At 35.5% G+C, this 20,066-nt stretch overlaps 1 protein-coding gene across 2 annotated transcripts in view; it reads left to right on the top strand.

Moving 5' to 3' along the window:
• fam189a1 (family with sequence similarity 189 member A1) overlaps window positions 1-20,066 on the top strand; it is a 132,421-nt gene that overhangs the window by 96,721 nt on the left and 15,634 nt on the right. For both annotated transcript variants that reach the window (XM_051898903.1, XM_051898902.1), the window contains exons 3-4: window positions 6,934-7,044; window positions 11,417-11,548. In XM_051898903.1, the coding sequence (XP_051754863.1) occupies window positions 6,934-7,044; window positions 11,417-11,548 (243 nt within the window). The remainder of the gene's footprint in view (window positions 1-6,933; window positions 7,045-11,416; window positions 11,549-20,066) is intronic.

Genomic DNA, 20,066 nt, shown 5'->3' on the forward strand with positions numbered 1-20,066 from the left:
ATACGCCTCTACCATTCAAACCCATAATAAAGCTAATTGTGTTTTGAATTTGAGTTTGAATTTTGCTGTTTAAAAATGTAATAAGTAGAAGGTGTAAAAGGTCCCGTATCCCCTGAGGAGAAATAGCGCTCTGTTAAATGGGCTGAGTGTAAGTTTGTCTTATTTGCGAGATTGCATCAGCCTATTGTTCAAGGAAGTTGAACTATCGGGAGCTTATTGAGCTGTTGATGCTTGACTGCTCCACTGCTGAACAGTGAGTTTGATAATATTAATAGAGAAACTGGGTGCTGTTTTAGGATTCATACTGCTTCTGTCTGTTTTCAGCCTGTAAATAAGAAATCAATAAACACACCACATATGGACATGCGCATATTTTGCTGGACGATGAAGATAAGCACTCTGCAGTTCACAGTGATGCATCTCAGATTGTTTGTTTCATCACAAATACAAAGTATATGTACATGTTGTTCTAAGAAAAACTTATGGTAGTCCAAGTAGTGAAGAATGTGCATGTACAAAAGAGAAAATACTGCTTCTGTGCATGATAAAAGCAATATAAAACTGTGTTTGTCCCGTTTATGTAATAAAAAGTGTCCCTGGATACACAACACTGAATTGATGGTGCCAGTGACAAACTATAATAAGCACCGGCTGTATCTCATCACAATCTGCCCGTGATATTCTGTTTTAATGCCCCTCCTCTTGTTCACACCATATTTCTCTGGCTCAGAAGCTGCTGATATGAGGGGCGGGTCGTGTTGATTGGACGGTAGGTAGTTCTTTTGTCACAGTGAGCACAACCATCCATGTGTTTGTATCTCCACCAGGTGGTCAGAGAACATTCACAAATATGTCCGCTGTTATTCAGCCCACATTCTAGCTCCATGTCCTGAATCCCGATTTATTGTCTTTAAAAGCTCTGAATTAAATGTGTCTCATTTTCTTGTGGTGGTCTTTCCAGTAGTTCATCTCACTAGACTTCCTCCTCTCTTTACCAGATCACTTTAGCCATTAATGCCAAACCTAAATGCCAATACACAGCCATATTGACAGGTGTGAATTGTTTTATGGCTGAAGACCGTTTGCGCCTAGCGCTATTGTTGGTGAGTGGCATGTGCCAGGCAACTCATCATACTGCTTCGCATGCAGGTGGCAGATGGGCTGTAATTAATGAGAACCTGTTAAACAGTGATATGTGATCCCACACGGTAATTAGAAAACAGCAGCATAGAGCCAGGCAGAGTAATTAGTCCGTCAGGGCCTGGGCTCTCAGGAGTCAACCCTCCTAAAGGAGATTTTAGCCAGATAGAGACAACTAACCTGCATCATGCATATTTAGATTATTGAATGATGCAACAATTTATTATATGGCTTTAATGATAACACTTTACAATAGACCTTATAGGTGCAATATTTAATTTTACACTGTTGAAAATGAGTCTTTGAGGGATGGACTTACAGTCACAACTTTCAAAACTGTTTTTGTCTAATAAAAGTCTTTTGGAAGATGTTTTGTCAACTGAACAACTGGTATGTTGTTAAACAACTGCACAATCCATTGAACACATTGTACTTCACTGTACATCCCTCACAGCCTCGTCTTCATTCCTGTAAAAAAAAAAAAAAAAAAATTAAATATAGCACTACCCTGACTATATGGTCTGTAAGGTTCAATTTGTTAACATTAGTAATGCATTAGGTCTCATGACTTAAGAATGAACAACAGTTCTTAGAGCATTTAGCTGGGTTAATGTTACTTTACAACATTCATTTATATTAATGCATTTTTTTATTTTTTTTAAATATATATATATATATATATATATATAATATATATCGATTTTTTAAAAGATTGATAGTATTTTATATGATATAAAAAATATTAAATATAGTTAGTCATACATGTTTAATGTTATACACACTACAATTCAAATGTTTGGGGTCAATAAGATTTTTTTTTTTTTTTTTTTTTAAATCTCATGCTTATCAAGGCTGCATTTATTAGATCAAAAATACAGTAAAAACAGTAATACAGTGAAATATTATTGCAATTTAAAATAACTGACTTTAAAATAATATATATATATAATTTTTTTTATTTATTTTTTTTTTATGGCGTAGCTGAATTTTCAGCATCATTACTCCAGTCTTCAGTGTCACATGATCCTTCAAAAATCATTCTAATATGATATTTCTTATTATTATCACAGTAGAAAACAGTTTAATTTAACCATGGTATTTTTTTTTATTTTTTTTTCAGGATTATTTGATGAATAGAAAGTTCGAAAGAATAGCATTTATTGATGTTGGTTTTTTTTTTGTTTTTTTTTTTCATTAATAATGCCTTTATCTTCTCAGTTTTGAGAATATATAGCTGTTAAACACAAAAGAAGATATTTTGAAGAAATGTGGATAACCAAAGAGTTGCTGTCCACATTAACTAAAAAAAAATACTATGAAAGTCAAAGTGGACCAGCAACTGTTTGGTTATCCACATTCTTCAAAATATCTTCTGTTGTGTTCAACAAATGAAAGAAATTCATACAGGTTTAGAACAATTTGAGGGTGAGTAAATGATGACAGAATTTTCATTTTTGGCTGAACTATCCTTTTAAAGTTTTAAACCCCAAACTTTTGAACGGTAGTGTATATAATACGTGTTGAAGTTAACATTGACATAGATTAATTAATTCTGTAGAAATTGTTGTTCATTACTGAAAGAAAAATTACTGCAGATATCATATTTATACAGTTAGTTTGAAAACCGTTGTTAAAACAAAAGCCCAGATAACCTGCAGAATGCCTGTGAACCAGTTGGAGAAGACAGCATGTTGCAATTAAAGTTAAAGATTGAATTTGAGTCACAGTAGTAGATTCAAAGCATAGCAACTGAATTTGTCTTTTGATATTGCTCACTGCAAACTACAAAGCATTTGCTGAAAGAACCATTTTCCCTCCTCTGTGCTACCAGCAGAGTAAATTAGAGATAGACAGGAATCGTGTATTTCATTGGCTACGCTCAGCTTGCATTGAAAGGACGGCTAAAGAGTGGCCCATTAAGCTTTCCTTTATCACTCGTGTTCTGAATAACATCTTTTCAATTTTTGCTTTACAAAATCAGTCTCATTATTGCCTGCATTTTAACCTGGTCCTCAGCCATCATTTGTGCTGTAATGTGTTTTCTCTCTCTAAAGTGATGGAGATGTCATCTTCCTGCCTGAAGCTCGGGTTTGGTTTCATATTTGTCATCTTGCACAAGAAAAACATCCTGGCATGATTGTTGTTGTCACTGATTAATTATGAAAATCTGAAAAGTCCCACAGCAAGCAACAACAAATGTGATATGTGTAAATCACATTTTTATCGTGCTGATTGGAAGCATAGATTCCCATCCTGCCTACGCTCGTAACCTTTCAGTGTCCTTTGGTCTACAAGACAGAACGCAACCTAGTTCAGTCATTCAGCTGCAATGGATCACCATTGTCATCTCTACAATGTCTGCACTTTATTAAGTGTGGAGGAAATCAAGCGTGAGGTTTCCTGTGCGCCTGAGCCAAGGACCCTCACAGCCCCAGGACGCTTGTGAACCTCCTCGTACATCAGCCTCTTAATCTTCCAGTTTGCTGGTAGCCTGAAAAACACTTATCACATTCATATCTCCGGGCATCCCTCACACAACGCTCCCGCATATCGTAAGCGTTTATCTGTGTCTATGTGATAGAGTCAAAATGACTGTCTAACTTTCACTTTCAACTCCTCTCACTCTGCCTCTTTCTCTCTCTACTGACATGTCTGGTGTTGCAAGGTTAATGTCCCATCAGGTTGAGGGCCTCATTAGTAAATCATCGTGTTGTGGAGGTAAGGCCGGTGCTGATATACGGCTCAGTGTCCGAGCCAGTAATCTGCCCGGGCTGGACCTGATGTTCTCCCACACACAAACTGTGATTTAAAGCAGCTAGAATGTCCAATGTATTTCATCCTTCAGGACTGAAATCCCAGAAGCGTCAGCTGAGAAATAAAGAGAATTGTTTTTAATGGAGAGTTGGGGGAGGGGAACCAGGAGTTGTGGTTCTGCCAGCGGTGCAAAAAGAGGAAAAATGACCACGCTTGAGATCTATCAAGCTGCACGGGGCCACATTGATAGGATGTGGGGCGGGGGAATTACGCAAAGATTGGTTTCTCTAGCTGACCATATGTCACTGGGCCGTGTATCAGGATGGCCTACTGAGGAATTGTGGGAGAGGTAGTATATCAACACCCAGAGAAAAATAGCCCAATGCTCTAAAGTGCACTTGTGTTATTCATTTATTCATGTGAGCTGTTAGGGGCCGTCTCTCACAGTAATGAGTCAGGCCTCAGATGGTGAGATCAACGTTAATTGTTTTGGTTGAAGTCATTGATTATTGAGTGCTTTAATTATTAGTCACATCTGTTCCTTTCACTTTCCCCATGAATGAATAGTTCTGATCAATCACGTTTGATCTTTCACGCTCTTATGTCATGTCCCATAAACCACAATTGGTTTATTCTTGGTCTGATAAACTAAACACACTCCGGTAATTATTATTCCATTTTGCACAATGGCTACATTTGAAAAAAAACAAAAAAAAACAGACTTTGTAAATTGTCTTGCAAATAAATTAGATAGCAAGATTAGAAATCAGATAGTCTAAACGCTGAAAATGAAGAAGAAAGTGTAAGAGGGAGAGAGAAAGAGAGAGTGCTTGTACCAATTTCCTGTAAAACCCAATAAGTTCAGAATACTCAATTTTTGTAGACACTGATTACCTAAAAAAATTTGAGTAACTCAAATCTTTTAAGTAAACAATAATTATAATTAACAATTAAGTGAAACTGATTTTTTAAAATTTTATTTCATGTTTAAGTCCACTGTACTTAAAACTATTGTTTACCATACATGTTTCTCATTTTTCAATTATTTTGATGCAGTGGTTGTAAAACCTGATAAGTTCAGAATACTCAAAACATTTAAGTAAACAACTCAAAAATTATTTTAGTAGAACTTAAGAAATGTATTTTCTACTACACAAACATGCTAATTACAATTTAATTGAAATATTGGATAAACTAGCACCTAATCTTTATGGTTAAGTGTTAGTTAGCAACAGCACTACATGCTAACAGCATGCGCTAATGTAACAATCAAAGCGACTATCAATATTTACTCGCATGAACTGTTAATCGACATGCAGTATATATAGCCTTGAAGTTTCGTAGCCCATTCTTGACCTAACCACAGGCACTCTTCACCACGATGGTAACCCTACAAAACTTCAATATCACAGAAACACCTTTAAATACCAAAATAACAGAACACAAAAACACATCTTCCCCTGTATTGATCTTGTGCAAAAACACACAAAATAAGACTCAATGTCAACATTTATTCTCCTTACACAGTGTGACGCAAAGCATGCTGGGAACTTGAAATCTGCTGCAACTCAGTTTAATGTTCAATGGATTCTTCTGATAACGTCGGTTAGAGCAACGTCACTTTATGTCTCTCAGTAAACTTAAAAATAATAATTTAAGTATAAGGGTTTACTCAAAAATGTTGAGCTGCATAAAAATAAAACTAAACCACTCGTTTAGAAAATGTAATTGTTTTAAGTTGCATCAGTGATTTAACAGACTTTAATTGCAGCGTACTCATTTCTAAGTTAGTAGTACTATTTGGGTTTCCACAAAACTAATAAGTAGCACAACTGTTTTCACCATTGATAATAAGAAATGTTTCTTGAGCCCCAAATCAGCATATTGATTTCTAAAGGATCATGTGACACTGAAGACTAGAGTAATTACTGCTGAAGATTCAGCTTTGCATCACAGGAATAAATTACATTTTCAAATATATTAAATCCTAGTGAGAAAAAAAAAAACTATAACAAAATGTATACATATTGACATATCAAGACTGTTATAAATATTATACTTGAAATTTATGTGGAGTACTTCTTTATTGCACAATGCACATTTCTTTGTATTAAGCCTAATATGTGTTTTAATATCACTATTAGCAAGGATAGTATGATCACTGTATAATATCAGTCTTTAAATGCAAGATATTTAAAGTGTACCTAAAGTATACTTGCAGTAGTTCCAGTTTAGCACAATCAAAAATGCTCAACACCATGTCTACACCGGACGCGAGCGGTGCCATGTGACAAAAGACAATAGAACACATTATAATCAGGGATGTTGTCTACATTAAGTACAAAATTAGTTGTTCCAATTTATTAGACTTATACTACAGACGAGGCTTAAGCTAGTCCCAGACTTAAATGCATGTTTGAGCTGTCTGAACTGAAAGGAACTTGTACCGACATATCTTATAATATGTCAGTGCCATTGTTTTGTCTCAAGATGCACGCCAGTAATGTTTTTTTCTAGGACATGTTTATAAAAGATACTTAAATTGAACTAAGGCCTAATCCTGGCTTAGTCTAAGCCCTGTCTGTGAAACCAGGCCTAAGTATATCAATTTAGTATAGCAATTGCAGGGTATTTATATTAAGTACATAAATATGTAAATGTATTTGTAGGATACTTAGCATAAAATAAATGTATTTCAAATACATTTTGGTATGTTTTTCACTAGGGAACAATTATTAAAATCTGTAAAAATATGTCATAATATTGCTTTTTATATTGTATTTTTGATAAAACAAAAAATGCAGCCTTGGTGAGCATAAGATTAAAAATCTTACCAACCCCAAACTTTTGAACAGTAGTGTACATATTTCAGAAATAACTGTAAAGTTAAATATGTGGGAACCCTGTATGTGGAATCCTTCTGCAAAGGCAATTTAATGAGGTAGAAAATTGCATCCTACTGTTTTTTGTTTATTAGGAGTCTTAATATACCCCGATAACCTCTGAAACTGACAGTCTGTTCCCTTTCTTTCTCCACAGATAACTTTCTTCATGCTGTTGTCCGCTGTGTGTGTGATGCTGAACCTCGCAGGAGCCATCCTTTCCTGTCAGAATGCCCAGTTGGTCAACTCTCTGGAGGACTGTCAGCTGGTGAGAGAGCCATGTCTTCAAACACATGCCTGAAATCACTTCTTTGTTTTAAAGGAAGCCTTAAATAGATCCTCATGTCCAAACTGAAAATAGCTTAGCCCTAAACCTGTGTATTTTATCATCCTCTCAAAACTAGCCTGTCACTAAAGAATCAATCCATTGAGCAATTATAGCTCCCAAGAGCATCATTCATTAACACGATGCCCTTGTCAAGATTTCAGTGAAATTAGCTCAACATCCAGTCGCCAAGGCAGAGAAAATGAGAGTGTCTGCTGGGACCCATTTTTTACATCCTGTAATATTCTGTTGGAGCAGAAATAAATATTAACACCCACAACCTTTGTCCTCATTAAAACGGGTGCCCGATCGGCTGCCGAAGCTCACAGGGTTTTTCTAGCGAAAAAAAAAAAATCATAATCATCAATTGTCTGGTGAGAGATTCTCTCACACTGTGAGTGAAAGTGCAGCAGTTGAGTGAATAGGAGTGGGTGAGCCTTCATAGTGGAAGTCAATTCACGTACATTAGCTATGCTAGTGCCGAATGTCCTGTCATGAGATCACTTTGCCTTTGCTAGAGAGGAACAAATTCTTGAGACGTTGTTTGAATATGAGAATGCATAATGAATGTTATTTTACTGAGTTTATTTTATTCTGTGTTCTTACAGCGGTACAGTTCAACTGTGAATTGTCAGTCTGAAAGCTGTAAATTGAAGCACTAAATCTATAGATCTAAAATATAGAATTAAAATATATATATATATATATATATATATATATATATATAAGTCTCTTATTTTATTATGGCAAATCATAATACCTCTAAATTGTTGTTTTGATACTGGATGATATCCTCAATGAATGCCACAGTATGTTGTGTGCTGCCCATTGTGTTCTTTGAATGAAGGCTTATAAAGGAGATTAATAGAGCAGTCAGTCTTTGCTGTGCTTTCTATTGAGGTTGATTTATCAGCTCTACAGTGGGTCCAGTGCTTGCCCAGCACGGCATAACAGCTCAGCACGGCTTCCCCCATTTCTGTTATCCAGAACCAGACAACCCTCTCCAGCTCTAAGACCATTTATTCGCCTGGTGTGGAAGCAATAAATAACTAAATGATCAGTTGAGTAGTAGTATTCATAAAGGGTGCCAAATGAATGTATTAGGAATTTCTTTAAATAAAACATAGCACTAAATCCACTGTATTTGAAACAATTGCTAGAGTTTAGTGGAAGATCTTACAGTTATTAATTATTATGCATCCATATCTCTGTGTACATTAATGACCAGGTAATTCATATTTGTTTGTTTCAAACACAATTTAATGCATGACTGGTTTTCAGGTTGTGGATGGAGGCTTTGAATTCATTTCAGCTTCTTTATAGTATCAGTGATCTGTTGTGTTTGTGGGTTTCATTTTCAAAACAAGCTTCTGTTTTAGCGTACATACAATAAAATTACCATTAAGGGTTTTTTTGGGGGGGGCGTTTTGTCATAGCAGATTTTTATTTTATTCGGAATGCTTATGTTGATATTCATTAAAACACGAAAATTTTATGGCAATGCTATTTCATAATTTTTAATTGAGTAATTCAACTCTAAGAGTGAGTTAAAGTCACGTCTGTTTTATGGTTTTGTTTCAAGTTCATGTTTTCATGTCTTTTATTTTGAAATCGCCCCCATTCACTATTCCCTACATTACCCAACTAATATAGTTCACTTGAAGGAGTGAATGAAAACGTAAATTCGGAAACTGAGTGCGCCAGCTGGTCCGCTTTTGTATAGTTTGTGCTTGATGTTTAATAATCATTTGAAACTTAACAAAGTGGCAACTCCAGTAGCAAGATGAATAAATTTATCTTGAACTGGAATCTTATCATGGAAACTATGTATAAACCTTTAATTAATAATCACTTAAAAATGAATTTATACCTGTAAGATATTACACTGTAGCTACATTACACCAGCACGGTTTGGAAAATGGATGGATGATACAGCTGCGTGCGTTATCTTCTGGCGAGGCGCGGGAATTCATTCAGCACGCGACTCTAACAAAGCATTATGGGTATTCTTTAGCCGTTAAAGTATATCAGTTGTACACTTCTTATTGCGGTGCATTGTGGGATTGAATAAGTGCACTCGTTTCGGACACCACTACAAATGGCTGTCCCCTCAAATAGTGACCTATTTAAGGGTATAGGCGGCGATTTCGTTCACAGCCTTAGTTTCTGGTCATGTCATGTGATTCCCTGTTCCCCTCGTGTGATCTTGTCACGTGGGTCCCTTGTTTCATGTGTCTTGTTTTCATTGCTTCCTTTGTTGCATGTGTCATGTTCCCATAGGATGTCATAGTTATGTATTCTCCTGAATCATGTATTTAATGCTTCCTTCACGTGCTCTCAGAATTATCGTAAATACGAGATAATACGAAATTCCTTGGTTATAAAAAAAAAAAAAAAAGCCCTCCCATGACGAAACTTGAATGCGATAAGCTCGTAATCTCAACTTCAGAAGTGGGAATTATCAAATTTCCTATAGCACGTGAAGGCAATGTGTCAGGTCTGTTCATAGTCAATATTTGTTTATGCTTTGTTTCATGTTTTGGATTTTGTTTATACTTTGTTTCATGTTTTTGGATCTTTGGACACTTTGGAAACTGCACTTGCATTCTCTTTTTACCATCGTCGTCTTCTGCTTCCACGTTACAGTTAAATAGTGTCTATTTAGTTCAGTGGTAATTAGAAACTGAAGTTTTATAGTGGGCAGTAGGAACACACGTTAATGATAAAATGAAACTTGCTTTATAAATAATGATCAGGTGTTTTTTAGATGAATGCGCAGTGAAAGTGTTGATGGCTCTTTGAAACGAAACGGTACCTGAAAATGCTTTAATAATTGATCTTACAAAGGGTTGAGCACACATCACATGCCATGAGTTCAATAGATTGAACCTGTCATACAGATGAAATATTCAGGTGATTTCAATCATTTTGTCTACTGTGAAGTTTGGAATGTAATCATACATTCATATAATCAAATATAAATGATCATACTTTTTTCTCACAGCAATTAAAAGAAGCTTAAATTGTGACATTCTGTGGTTTGTGAAATTAGTAGGAACCTATCCAGTTTTATTTTAGTTTTTATTTTATTTTATTAACCTTATTTTTCAGAAGCAAATGGTTATTAGATAGCACTAGGCATTCAAAGTTTCACTCAATCCACCGTGAAGAGTTTTGTCTTACAAGATACAAATTTTAAAAATGAATAGGAGCTAATAACATGGTGATCTTTCCATTGTCCTTTCCTTAAACAGGACTTTCATATTAACTTTCACTTTCACTATCGTCATGGAAACATGACATTGAGAACCCAGTGGTAGTTCGCACCTTGCGGTGTTGTGCTAAAACAGGTCCGGTGATTATCCTTCCCTTTGTCTACCGGCTCAAATCAGGCTAAAGACAGACTTCTGTCTCCATCAGACTCTACTTCACCTGATTTAGGGATTAGCATGTTGGATTAAGCATCTCTCCTCTCTGCCTACTGAACACTCAGAGACTTGATCCTGCCATGACTGAAATATTAATGAAGTTGTTTCCTCGATTCAATTAACCCCTGCTTGCAAAGTTCACACATCGCTTTTGTGCAATATGGGTCAAATGGCGACTTCGTTTCAGTCTAACACAAAAAGCTTTTATAATGCTGGACCCCCATGTACAGTATGGAATTTATTAAGATCTTGGTTACACTTTATTTTACAGTATGTGTACTTACAGTGTACTTACCTAAGAAAATACTAGGTAATATAAGGTAACAACAAAGCTGTTAGGTTCAAGAATATATAGGAAGCCTATAAATGTTGCAATGTGGAAGATGTAATTAATTTCTCTTCATTTTTCAATACAGTAAACTTCCACAAATGTGACAGTAGAAACCATTTTGTACTGAAAAAGATTTGAATTTAGGTAGTTTCTTTTATAAATATGATCCTGTCTGCTATAGCTGCCAGCTACAGTAATAATATGTCATCCATGGTAACGTTTAACTGACAAGTTTATTTGCAAAGGCATCAAAACTGCAGAATATATTTTGGATGTGCCTCAAAATCAGTTTTTGTTGAATATTTCTCAAGGGGTAATATGATCCTGCTTTTCTTTCAGACAGACAGAGAACTCTATTTAATGTGTGCTGAACAAGTGTCATCACTGTAACGTGCTTATGAGGAAATTTAGTGTGTCACAGTTGTCCCTGGCCTGCCCTGTTTACGTGTTTGTGTTTTCACCTTCAGCAGTCACACAATTTTATTGACCATTTTATGCAGAAACAAACATTTGACTTGTATGAAACTGAAACCAGTTTGTTCCTGTCCTTCTGCAGATCAAATTTGACAGTGATGGTGTGTGTGTCTGCTGTGAGCTCGAGCACATGAAATCCACCTGTAATAATCTTGGAGATACGCTTAAACTCAACCCGCTGAGGGACTGCAACACCATACGTCTCCGACTGAAGGTATCATTGTTTGTGTGTGTGTGTGTGTGTGTGCACGTGCATGTGATTTCAAAACATTGTCAAAATAGCCAGCTATTTTTCTTTACATTCTTTAATAACATCTTCTATCAATTTGATATTCAAGTATTAACATTTTTTTATCATTCCAAATGCCTCAGTTAATGAATATTGGATCAGACAAGTAAATGAGGACAATTAAATGCATTAGACATGTAAATGATGATTATTTTATCATTTTGGTGATGTGCATGCATATATTGTTTGAAAATCTCTAATCTTATTTAATTAGCCAGATTAAAAGCTACCATCATCAGTAATCATTTAAGAATAAATCAAATGGTGGTGTCTCTAGAGAAAACAATGTAGTACCATTTATCTACTGTATATTCCTTAACTAAAAGGGAGAAGTTCCTGTAGACTACATCTTTACAATTAAAGGGTTAGTTCACCCAAAAAATGAAAATTCTGTCATTAATTACTCACCCTCTTGTCATTCCACACCTGTAAGACTTACGTTCATCTTTGGAACACAAATTAAGATCTTTTTGATGAAATCCAAGAGGTACAGGTGCATCTCAATAAATTAGAATATCATGAAAAAGTTATTTCTTTTTCTGTAATTTAATTCAAAAAGTAAAACTTAAATATATTCTAGATTTATTAGACATAAAGTAAAATATTTCCAGACTTTTTTGTTTTCATTTTGATGATTACAGCTTGCTGCTCATCAAAATCAAAAAATCAGTATCTCAAATTATTAGAATATTTAATTTCAAGTTCTATTAAATCACCATTCTCAGGGTATAAATACTGGGTTTAGGTCAGTAATCCCAACAGCAGTCATGGGGAAGTCTGCTGACTTGACAGTTGTCCAGAAGACGATCATCAAGACCCTCTACAATGAGGGTAAGCCACAGAGGGTCACTGCTGAAAGAGCTGGCTGTTCGCAGAGTGCTGTGCCAGAGCATATTCATGGAAAGTTGACTGGAAGGAAAAAGTGTGGTAGGAAAAGGTGTACAAGTGAAAGGAATGACCGCAGGCTTGAGAAGATTGTCAGGCGAAGCCGATTTAAGAACTTAGGAGAGCTTCAAAAGGAGTGGACTGAAGCTGGAGTCAGTGCATCAAGAGCCACCACACACAGACGTCTTCAGGAAATGGGCTACAACTGTCACATTCCACGTACCAAGCCACTTCTGAACCAAAGACAACGTCAGAAGCATCTTACCTGGGCTAAGGAGAAAAACAACTGGACTGTTGCTCAGTGGTCCAAAGTCTTCTTTTCAGATGAAAGTAAATTTTGCATTTCATTTGGAAATCAAGGTCCCAGAGTCTGGAGGAAGAGTGGAGAGGCACAGAAACCATGTTGCTTGAAGTCCAGTGTGAGGTTTCCACAGTCAGTGATGATTTGGGCTGCCATGTCATCTGCTGGTGTTGGTCCACTGTGTTTCATCAAGTCCAGAGTCAACGCAGCCATCTACCAGGAAATTTTAGAGCACTTCATGCTTCCTTCTGCTGACAAGCTTTATGGAGATGCTGATTTCATTTTCCAGCAGGATTTGGCACCTGCCCACACTGACAAAGGTACCAAAAGGTTCTTTGGTTCAATGACCATGGTGTTACTGTGCTTGATTGGCCATCAAACTCACCAGACCTGAACCCCATAGAGAATCTATGGAGTATTGTTAAGAGGAAGATGAGAGACACCAGAGCCAACAATGCAGATGACCTGAAGGCCGCTATCAAAGCAACCTGGGCTTCCATTACACCTGAGCAGTGCCACAGGCTGATTGCCTCCATGCCACGCCACATTGATGCAGTAATTCATGCAAAAGGAGGCCCAACCAAGTATTGAGTGCATAGAAATGAACATACTTTTCAGAAGCCTGACATTTCTGTTTAAAATATCCTTTTTTTATTGATCTTATGAAGTATTCTAATTTATTGAGAGAGTGAATTGGTGGGTTTTTGTTAAATGTGAGCCAAAATCATCACAATTAAAAGAACCAAAGACTTAAAGTACTTCAGTCTGTGTGCATTGAATTTATTTAATACACGAGTTCCACAATTTGAGTTAAATAAATGAACTTTTCCACGACATTCTAATTTATTGAGATGCACCTGTATATGACTCGTCCATAGACAGCAATATAATCAACACTTTCAAGGTCCAGAAAGGTACTAAACAACAAAACAAAAATAACAACTTTATTCAACAATCTCTTCTCTTCCCTGTCATTATCCATAGGCAGATGACGCAGTAAGTACAGTCAAGGCTTCCGTGTTTACGTCCGAATGCCGGCTCAGTATTGGCCAAAGCTGTACACGTGAGCAGCACAAAGCATGCGTGTGATGCTGACGCAGGAGCCGACCAATAATGAGTCGAAAACAACATATGAGAATGACACAGAAGAGAAGATATTGTTGAATAAAATCATTATTTTTTTGTTTTTGTGCACAAAAAGTATTCTCGTCGCTTCATAACAAGGTTGAACCACTTTAGTCACATCAATGGTTTTAACGATGTCTTTAGTACCTTTCTGTACCTTAAAAGTGTTGATTATATTGCTGTCTATGGAGGAGTCATATACCTCTTGGATTTCATCAAAAATATCTTAATTTGTGTTCTGAAGATGAACGAAGGTCTTACGGATGTGGAACGACATGAGGGTGAGTACTTAATAACAGAAATTTCATTTTTGGGTGAACTAACCCTTTAAGAGGCCTTCTTAGGGACTATACTGTATATACACTACCATTTAAAATTTTGGGCTCTGTATGTTTTTAATATTTTTGAAAGGAGTCTCTTATGCTCACCGTGGCTATACATTTATTGGTAGCACTTTATTTTACAGTCCTGTTTCCTATGTACATACAATGTACTTATTACAGAAATAACTGTAGGTAATATCTGTGGGTAATAACTGTAGGTATTATCCCCGAACCTACACCTAAACCTAACCTTAACCCCTGTAGTTACATTGTATTACTCAGTATTACTCAGTATTTTAAAAGGTGAGTACACTGTAAGTACATGTACTGTAAAATAAAGTGAAACCATTTATTTGCCCCGAAATACAGTAAAAACAGTTACAGTGTGAAATTTTATTATAATTTAAAATAATTTTCTATTCTAAAAGTAATTTATATAATTTATTCCTGTAATGATCGCAGCGCTAAATTTTCAGTATCATTACTCCAGTCTTCAGTGTCACATGATCTTTCAGAAATCATTCTAATAAGCTGATTTGGTGCTCGAGAAACATTTGTTATTATTATCATTGTTGACAGTTGTGGATGCTTAATATTTTTGTTGAAACCAATCAAAAGAACAGCATTTGTTTGGAAAAGAAATATTTTGTATATCAATGTCTTTCCAATGTCTTATCAATGTCTTCTATTACTTTCTATTACTATTGATCAATTTAATGCAATAAAAGTATTAATTTCTTTTTTTTATTATTATTATTTTTTTTAAATCTGACTGACCCCAAATGTTTGAATGGTAGTGTATACTGTGTATAATTAAGGAATGGACTGTAGAATAATAGCTCAGATGTGATTATGGAGTGGTGCTAGTCTGCGTTTGTAGTAGAAATGTGCAGATTCAGACCCAGGTAGGGATGATGTAGAACTAGGAGAGATCATGAGTCTTCAATCTTCTCTGGCACCATTATATCTGTGGGCAAGCACTTAACCCCAAATCACTTAGGGTATTGTCCCTGCAGGAATGGCACTGAAAGTCACCTTAGATGAAAAGTGCCTGCTAAATGATGAGTTTCCATGTTCATTTAGTCAATTTAACATGGGTCACATTATGATCCTACAGTTTCTGATATTCTAATAAGATATACAGAGAAATAGATATTTTAAGCAGTAATGGTTATGATTTGCACTCTTGTTCTGCTATTTGGCTTTGAATGTTGTTTTTGAGCACCAATAAGTTTTGCATTATATTTTTGAGGAATACATTTATAAAATATCACACTTTTAGCCTGGAGAAGTATTTTTTGGCTCTGCTCCCATGCACATTTGCTGCTTTCCTCCAGGGATTTCTCAATTTTCAAACACTTTTTCGTTTGACTTTTAGAGAGTATTTGAACCATTTAGGAGAGCAAGAATTACACGCTATTCCCGAAAACGTCTGCCTTATTGGACACGTCTCTTTGCGTTGCACTGTGGGTCTCTCTCTAATATGCAGATGAGACTCAGTCATCATTAGTTATGCATCTTCAATTAGCGCTTGCCGCTGATTTCTTTTCCAGTGTCTAAGCAATTCACTCATGCTAGCCATGATCTCGGGGCTTTTGGCAGCTTTTGAAACGGGATGTGGTGATGTGAGGCTTCCACAAATTTGCTTGTACAAAGCATTTGCTGCTCTTTATGAAATCAAGAAAAACACTTGCCTGTAAACAATTGCTTGTAAGTGCTTGTAAACCTGCCACATGAAACCTTGACAGTCATGTGAAATCATGTAAAAGCATTACAAAGAAATATTATATGATAGAAAACTTCTTTACATGTTTTTATCATTTCAAACTTATACTAAAACAGTGAGTCTTCTTTCCCTATGCAGTATTGTATTTGCAAGGCTATGTGTGTTTATGCCATCATAAATGTATAATGTCCTAGTTCAGATTATTTGTAATTTATTTGTTTGCTGATCTACATAGTATAAAATTATTGTGAAACTAGCTTTACCTTGCTGAGAATGAAAATAGCTGGTTATTCCCAAATTCCCCGCCTGAATCAAAGGAAAAAAGAGACATATCAGTGTTATTTAAGTACTATTTAAATACTATTAGTATTTATTCATATTTTATCTTTTATTTTTAGATTTTCATTTTAGTTTAAGGTTTAGTAATTTTGTTATGTGCTCTCAAAATTTTTATTAGTTTTTTTTTTTTTTTTTCTCAATTTTTTTATTTAGCTTTATTTCTATTTTATTTAATTGCCAGATTTTTAACATCACTGGACTATATGAATGAATTTCTTCAGTCAGCTTCACACATTGCTAAAATATAAAAGTATCACACATAAAGAGACAGAAAACCCTTTTTTGAATATTGATGGCTTATATGATATGTGCAGCACTTACTCGGGTGGCGTTATGAAACATTAATAAGATTTATACACTTTAATGCTGTTATTGATGTCTGAAGGTTTCATGTCTTTTCATGGCCAGTCAGGTCAATTGAGATGGCTATAAAGACCCTCAGTACAATTAATGTTATGACTCATTGGCATATTGCGCCATGTGACTCCCTCATTGTAAGGATCCTGGGCTATTATATACCACTGGTGTGTTTTATAATGACAGACTCGTGTTTGTTACATAATGACGGCCAGTGACATGTCAGTACTATCAGATCTGATGAAACAGATTGCAAGCAGTTTGCAGTCCAGCAACTACTCAGATTACTGGTTTAGACCCTCATCAACATTGTGAATGCAAGAAATGGTACCATGTTCCATCAGCTTTAAGAACTGAAAGAATGTATTTTCAGGTGGCATGTATTTTTATGATTCTTTTTTCCCTCCCGTCTTGTCGTCAGGGAGACATTAGTTAGCATTGCTGCCTCAAAATGGGAAGAGCAGGAGTTTCTCAGTGGAGCTGACCTAGACGTGCTGGAACACAACTACACTAGCTAGTTCTGCATCCTGCTGGAGTTAGTCCAATCATAATATTAGCTTGTTGTATAGGTACATAGGTGGACTTGATCTGTTTGATCACTGCTTTTTGCCACCGCTGCTGAATCTACAGCATGACAACAAAAATAATATTTTACCCAGTGTGAGTTTAATGTCTGAATTTAATGTAGTGATATAAAAACACACTGTGTACTGCAAAATAAAGGCTAGAAAACACATCTCTCTCTGAGTCGTGGGCTACATGCAAAAATAAATGTACTTGCATGATTCAATGAGCAGTTCAATTGATGAGCAAATTACTCTTCTTTTTTTGTTTTATGAATTGTTAAGAAAGACTCAATTGGAATCAGTCTGATGAATCTTTTCCATAATTTACTTATTAAATCAGTTTGATTACTGAATCAATATCTGACGCACTTACTGAACTGCACTTTAACATTACTTTATCATTAGTGATGTCTGTTTTGAACTGAAGTAAGTTCTGTGTACTTTTGTCCAGACCCTTATTGTGTGCATTTGTATAAACACATCCTCTGCCTCCAAAGAGGAGGTCTTGGCCTTTTTGGGAGGTTAGATGATTGTACAGTCATGTAGAAGTGGTTAGGCCTGTCCGGTCCTCTTAGGATGGGTTCTTTTCACCTAAAGGGCTTGTGCACATTTAAGAATTCAGCATTTTCCTTCAGGACATCACTGGGTCACATACATTCCATCTTGTCACAACGAGAGATCGGACAGGGCTCTGATAGCAGGTGTGTGTGATGGGCTGTCGTAAATACTGAATGTACTTAACATTTTGTGGATACAGATATACCACCCAGCTCAGTCTGGTAGAATTCCGAACAGTGCCAGTGATGTCTTTGGGTTTTTCTTTTAGCGATCTCTAGCGATTTCTAGCTATCTTTATATATATATATATATATATATATATATGTATAATATATATATATATATATATATATATTAAAAGGACAGGCACAAGAGTAAGTCAAGTCACCTTTATTTATATAGCGCTTTTTACAATGCAGATTGTGTCAAAGCAGCTTTACAGTGATAGAAGGAACATTATTTTGACAGCAGCCCTAGAAAATTGTGTCATTGTCCAGCTTAAGTAAGTTCAGTATTGATTCATTCCATTGTAAAAAATCACTAGTTATTAATTTAGTTAATTTACCTATACAGCAGCTCTGGAGAAAACACTGATGTCATTGTCCAGCTCAGTTCAGTTCGCATACAATGATGTCAATGCAGGCAGATCAAAAACAGTGTCTCCAACTAAGCAAGCCAGAAGCGACAGCGGCAAGGAAATAAAAGTAAAAAATACAATTAATTTGTTCATGAATATATATATATATATATATATATATATGTATATATATATATATATATATATATATATATATATATATATATATATGTATATATGTATGTATAAGTGTATGTATGTATAGATCCATATATATATATATATATATATATCTATATATATATATAGAGAGAGAGAGAGAGAGAGAGAGAGAGAGAGAGAGTGCTGCTTGAAAGTTTGTGAACCACTTGCAGAATCTGTGAAAATGTGAATAACTTTAACAAAATAAGAGGGATCATACAAAATGCATGTCATTTTTTATTTAGTACTGTCCTGAATAAGATATTTTACATAAACGATGTTTACATAAAATCCACAAGACAAAAAAAATACCTAAATTTATAAATATGACCCCATTCAAAAGTGTCTGAACCCTTGATTCTTAATACTGTGTGGTTACCTGGATGATCTACGACTGTTTTGTTTGTTTTGTGATGGTTGTTCATGAGTCCCTTGTTTGTCCTGAGCAGTTAAACTGAGCTCTGTTCTTCAGAAAAAATCTCCAGGTCCTGTAGATTCTTCAGTTTTCCAGCATTTTTTGCATATTTGAACCCTTTACAGCAGTGACTGAATGATTTTGAGATCCGTCTTTTCACACTGAGGACAATTGAGGGACTCAAACACAACTTTTAAAAAAGGTTCAAACATTCACTGATGCTCCAGAAGGAAACATGATGCATTAAGAGCCGGGTAGTGAAAACCTTTTGAATTTGAAGATCAAGGAATATTGTACTTAATTCTTCTGGGAAACATTTAAGTGTCTTCTGTTGCTTCCGAAGGGCAGTACTAAATGAAAAAAAAAAAAAAAAAGAGATATTTAAACAAAATAAGAAAAATTTGGACACCTTTATCCTGTTCAAAAGTTTTCACCCCCCGACTCTTAATGCATCGTGTTTCCTTCTGAAGCATCAGTGAATGTTTGAACCTTTTTTTAATAGTTGTGTTTGAGTCCCTCAGTTGTCCTCAGTGTGAAAAGATGGATCTCAAAATCATACAGTCACTGCTGGAAAGGGTTCAAATATGCAAAAGATGCTGGCAATCTGAAGAATTTTTGGGACCTGGAGGATTTTTCTAAAGAATAATGAGCAGTTTAACTGCTCAGGACAAACAAGCGACTCACGAACAACCATCACAAACCAAAAAAACAGTCGTAGATCATCCAGGTAACCACACACAGTATTAAGAATCAATGGTTCACAAACTTTTGAATGGAGTCATATTTATAAATTCAGCTATTTTTTTTTGTCTTGTGGACCATATGTAAACATTTTTTATGTAAGATATCCTACTCAGGACAGTACTAAATAAAAAATATCATGCATATTGCATGATCTCTCTTTTTTTGTTAAAATTATTCACATTTTCACAGATTCTGCAAGGGGTTCACAAACTTTCAAGCAGCACTGTATATATATAGTGGATCTATACATGTTATACAAGTGGTCATGAGGTTATATAATTTTTTATATAGTAAAATGTTAGTTATATCAATGGCAGTTAAACTGT

The sequence above is a fragment of the Ctenopharyngodon idella genome, chromosome 7 (genome assembly GCF_019924925.1).
Source record: "Ctenopharyngodon idella isolate HZGC_01 chromosome 7, HZGC01, whole genome shotgun sequence".
Lineage (NCBI taxonomy): Eukaryota > Metazoa > Chordata > Actinopteri > Cypriniformes > Xenocyprididae > Ctenopharyngodon > Ctenopharyngodon idella.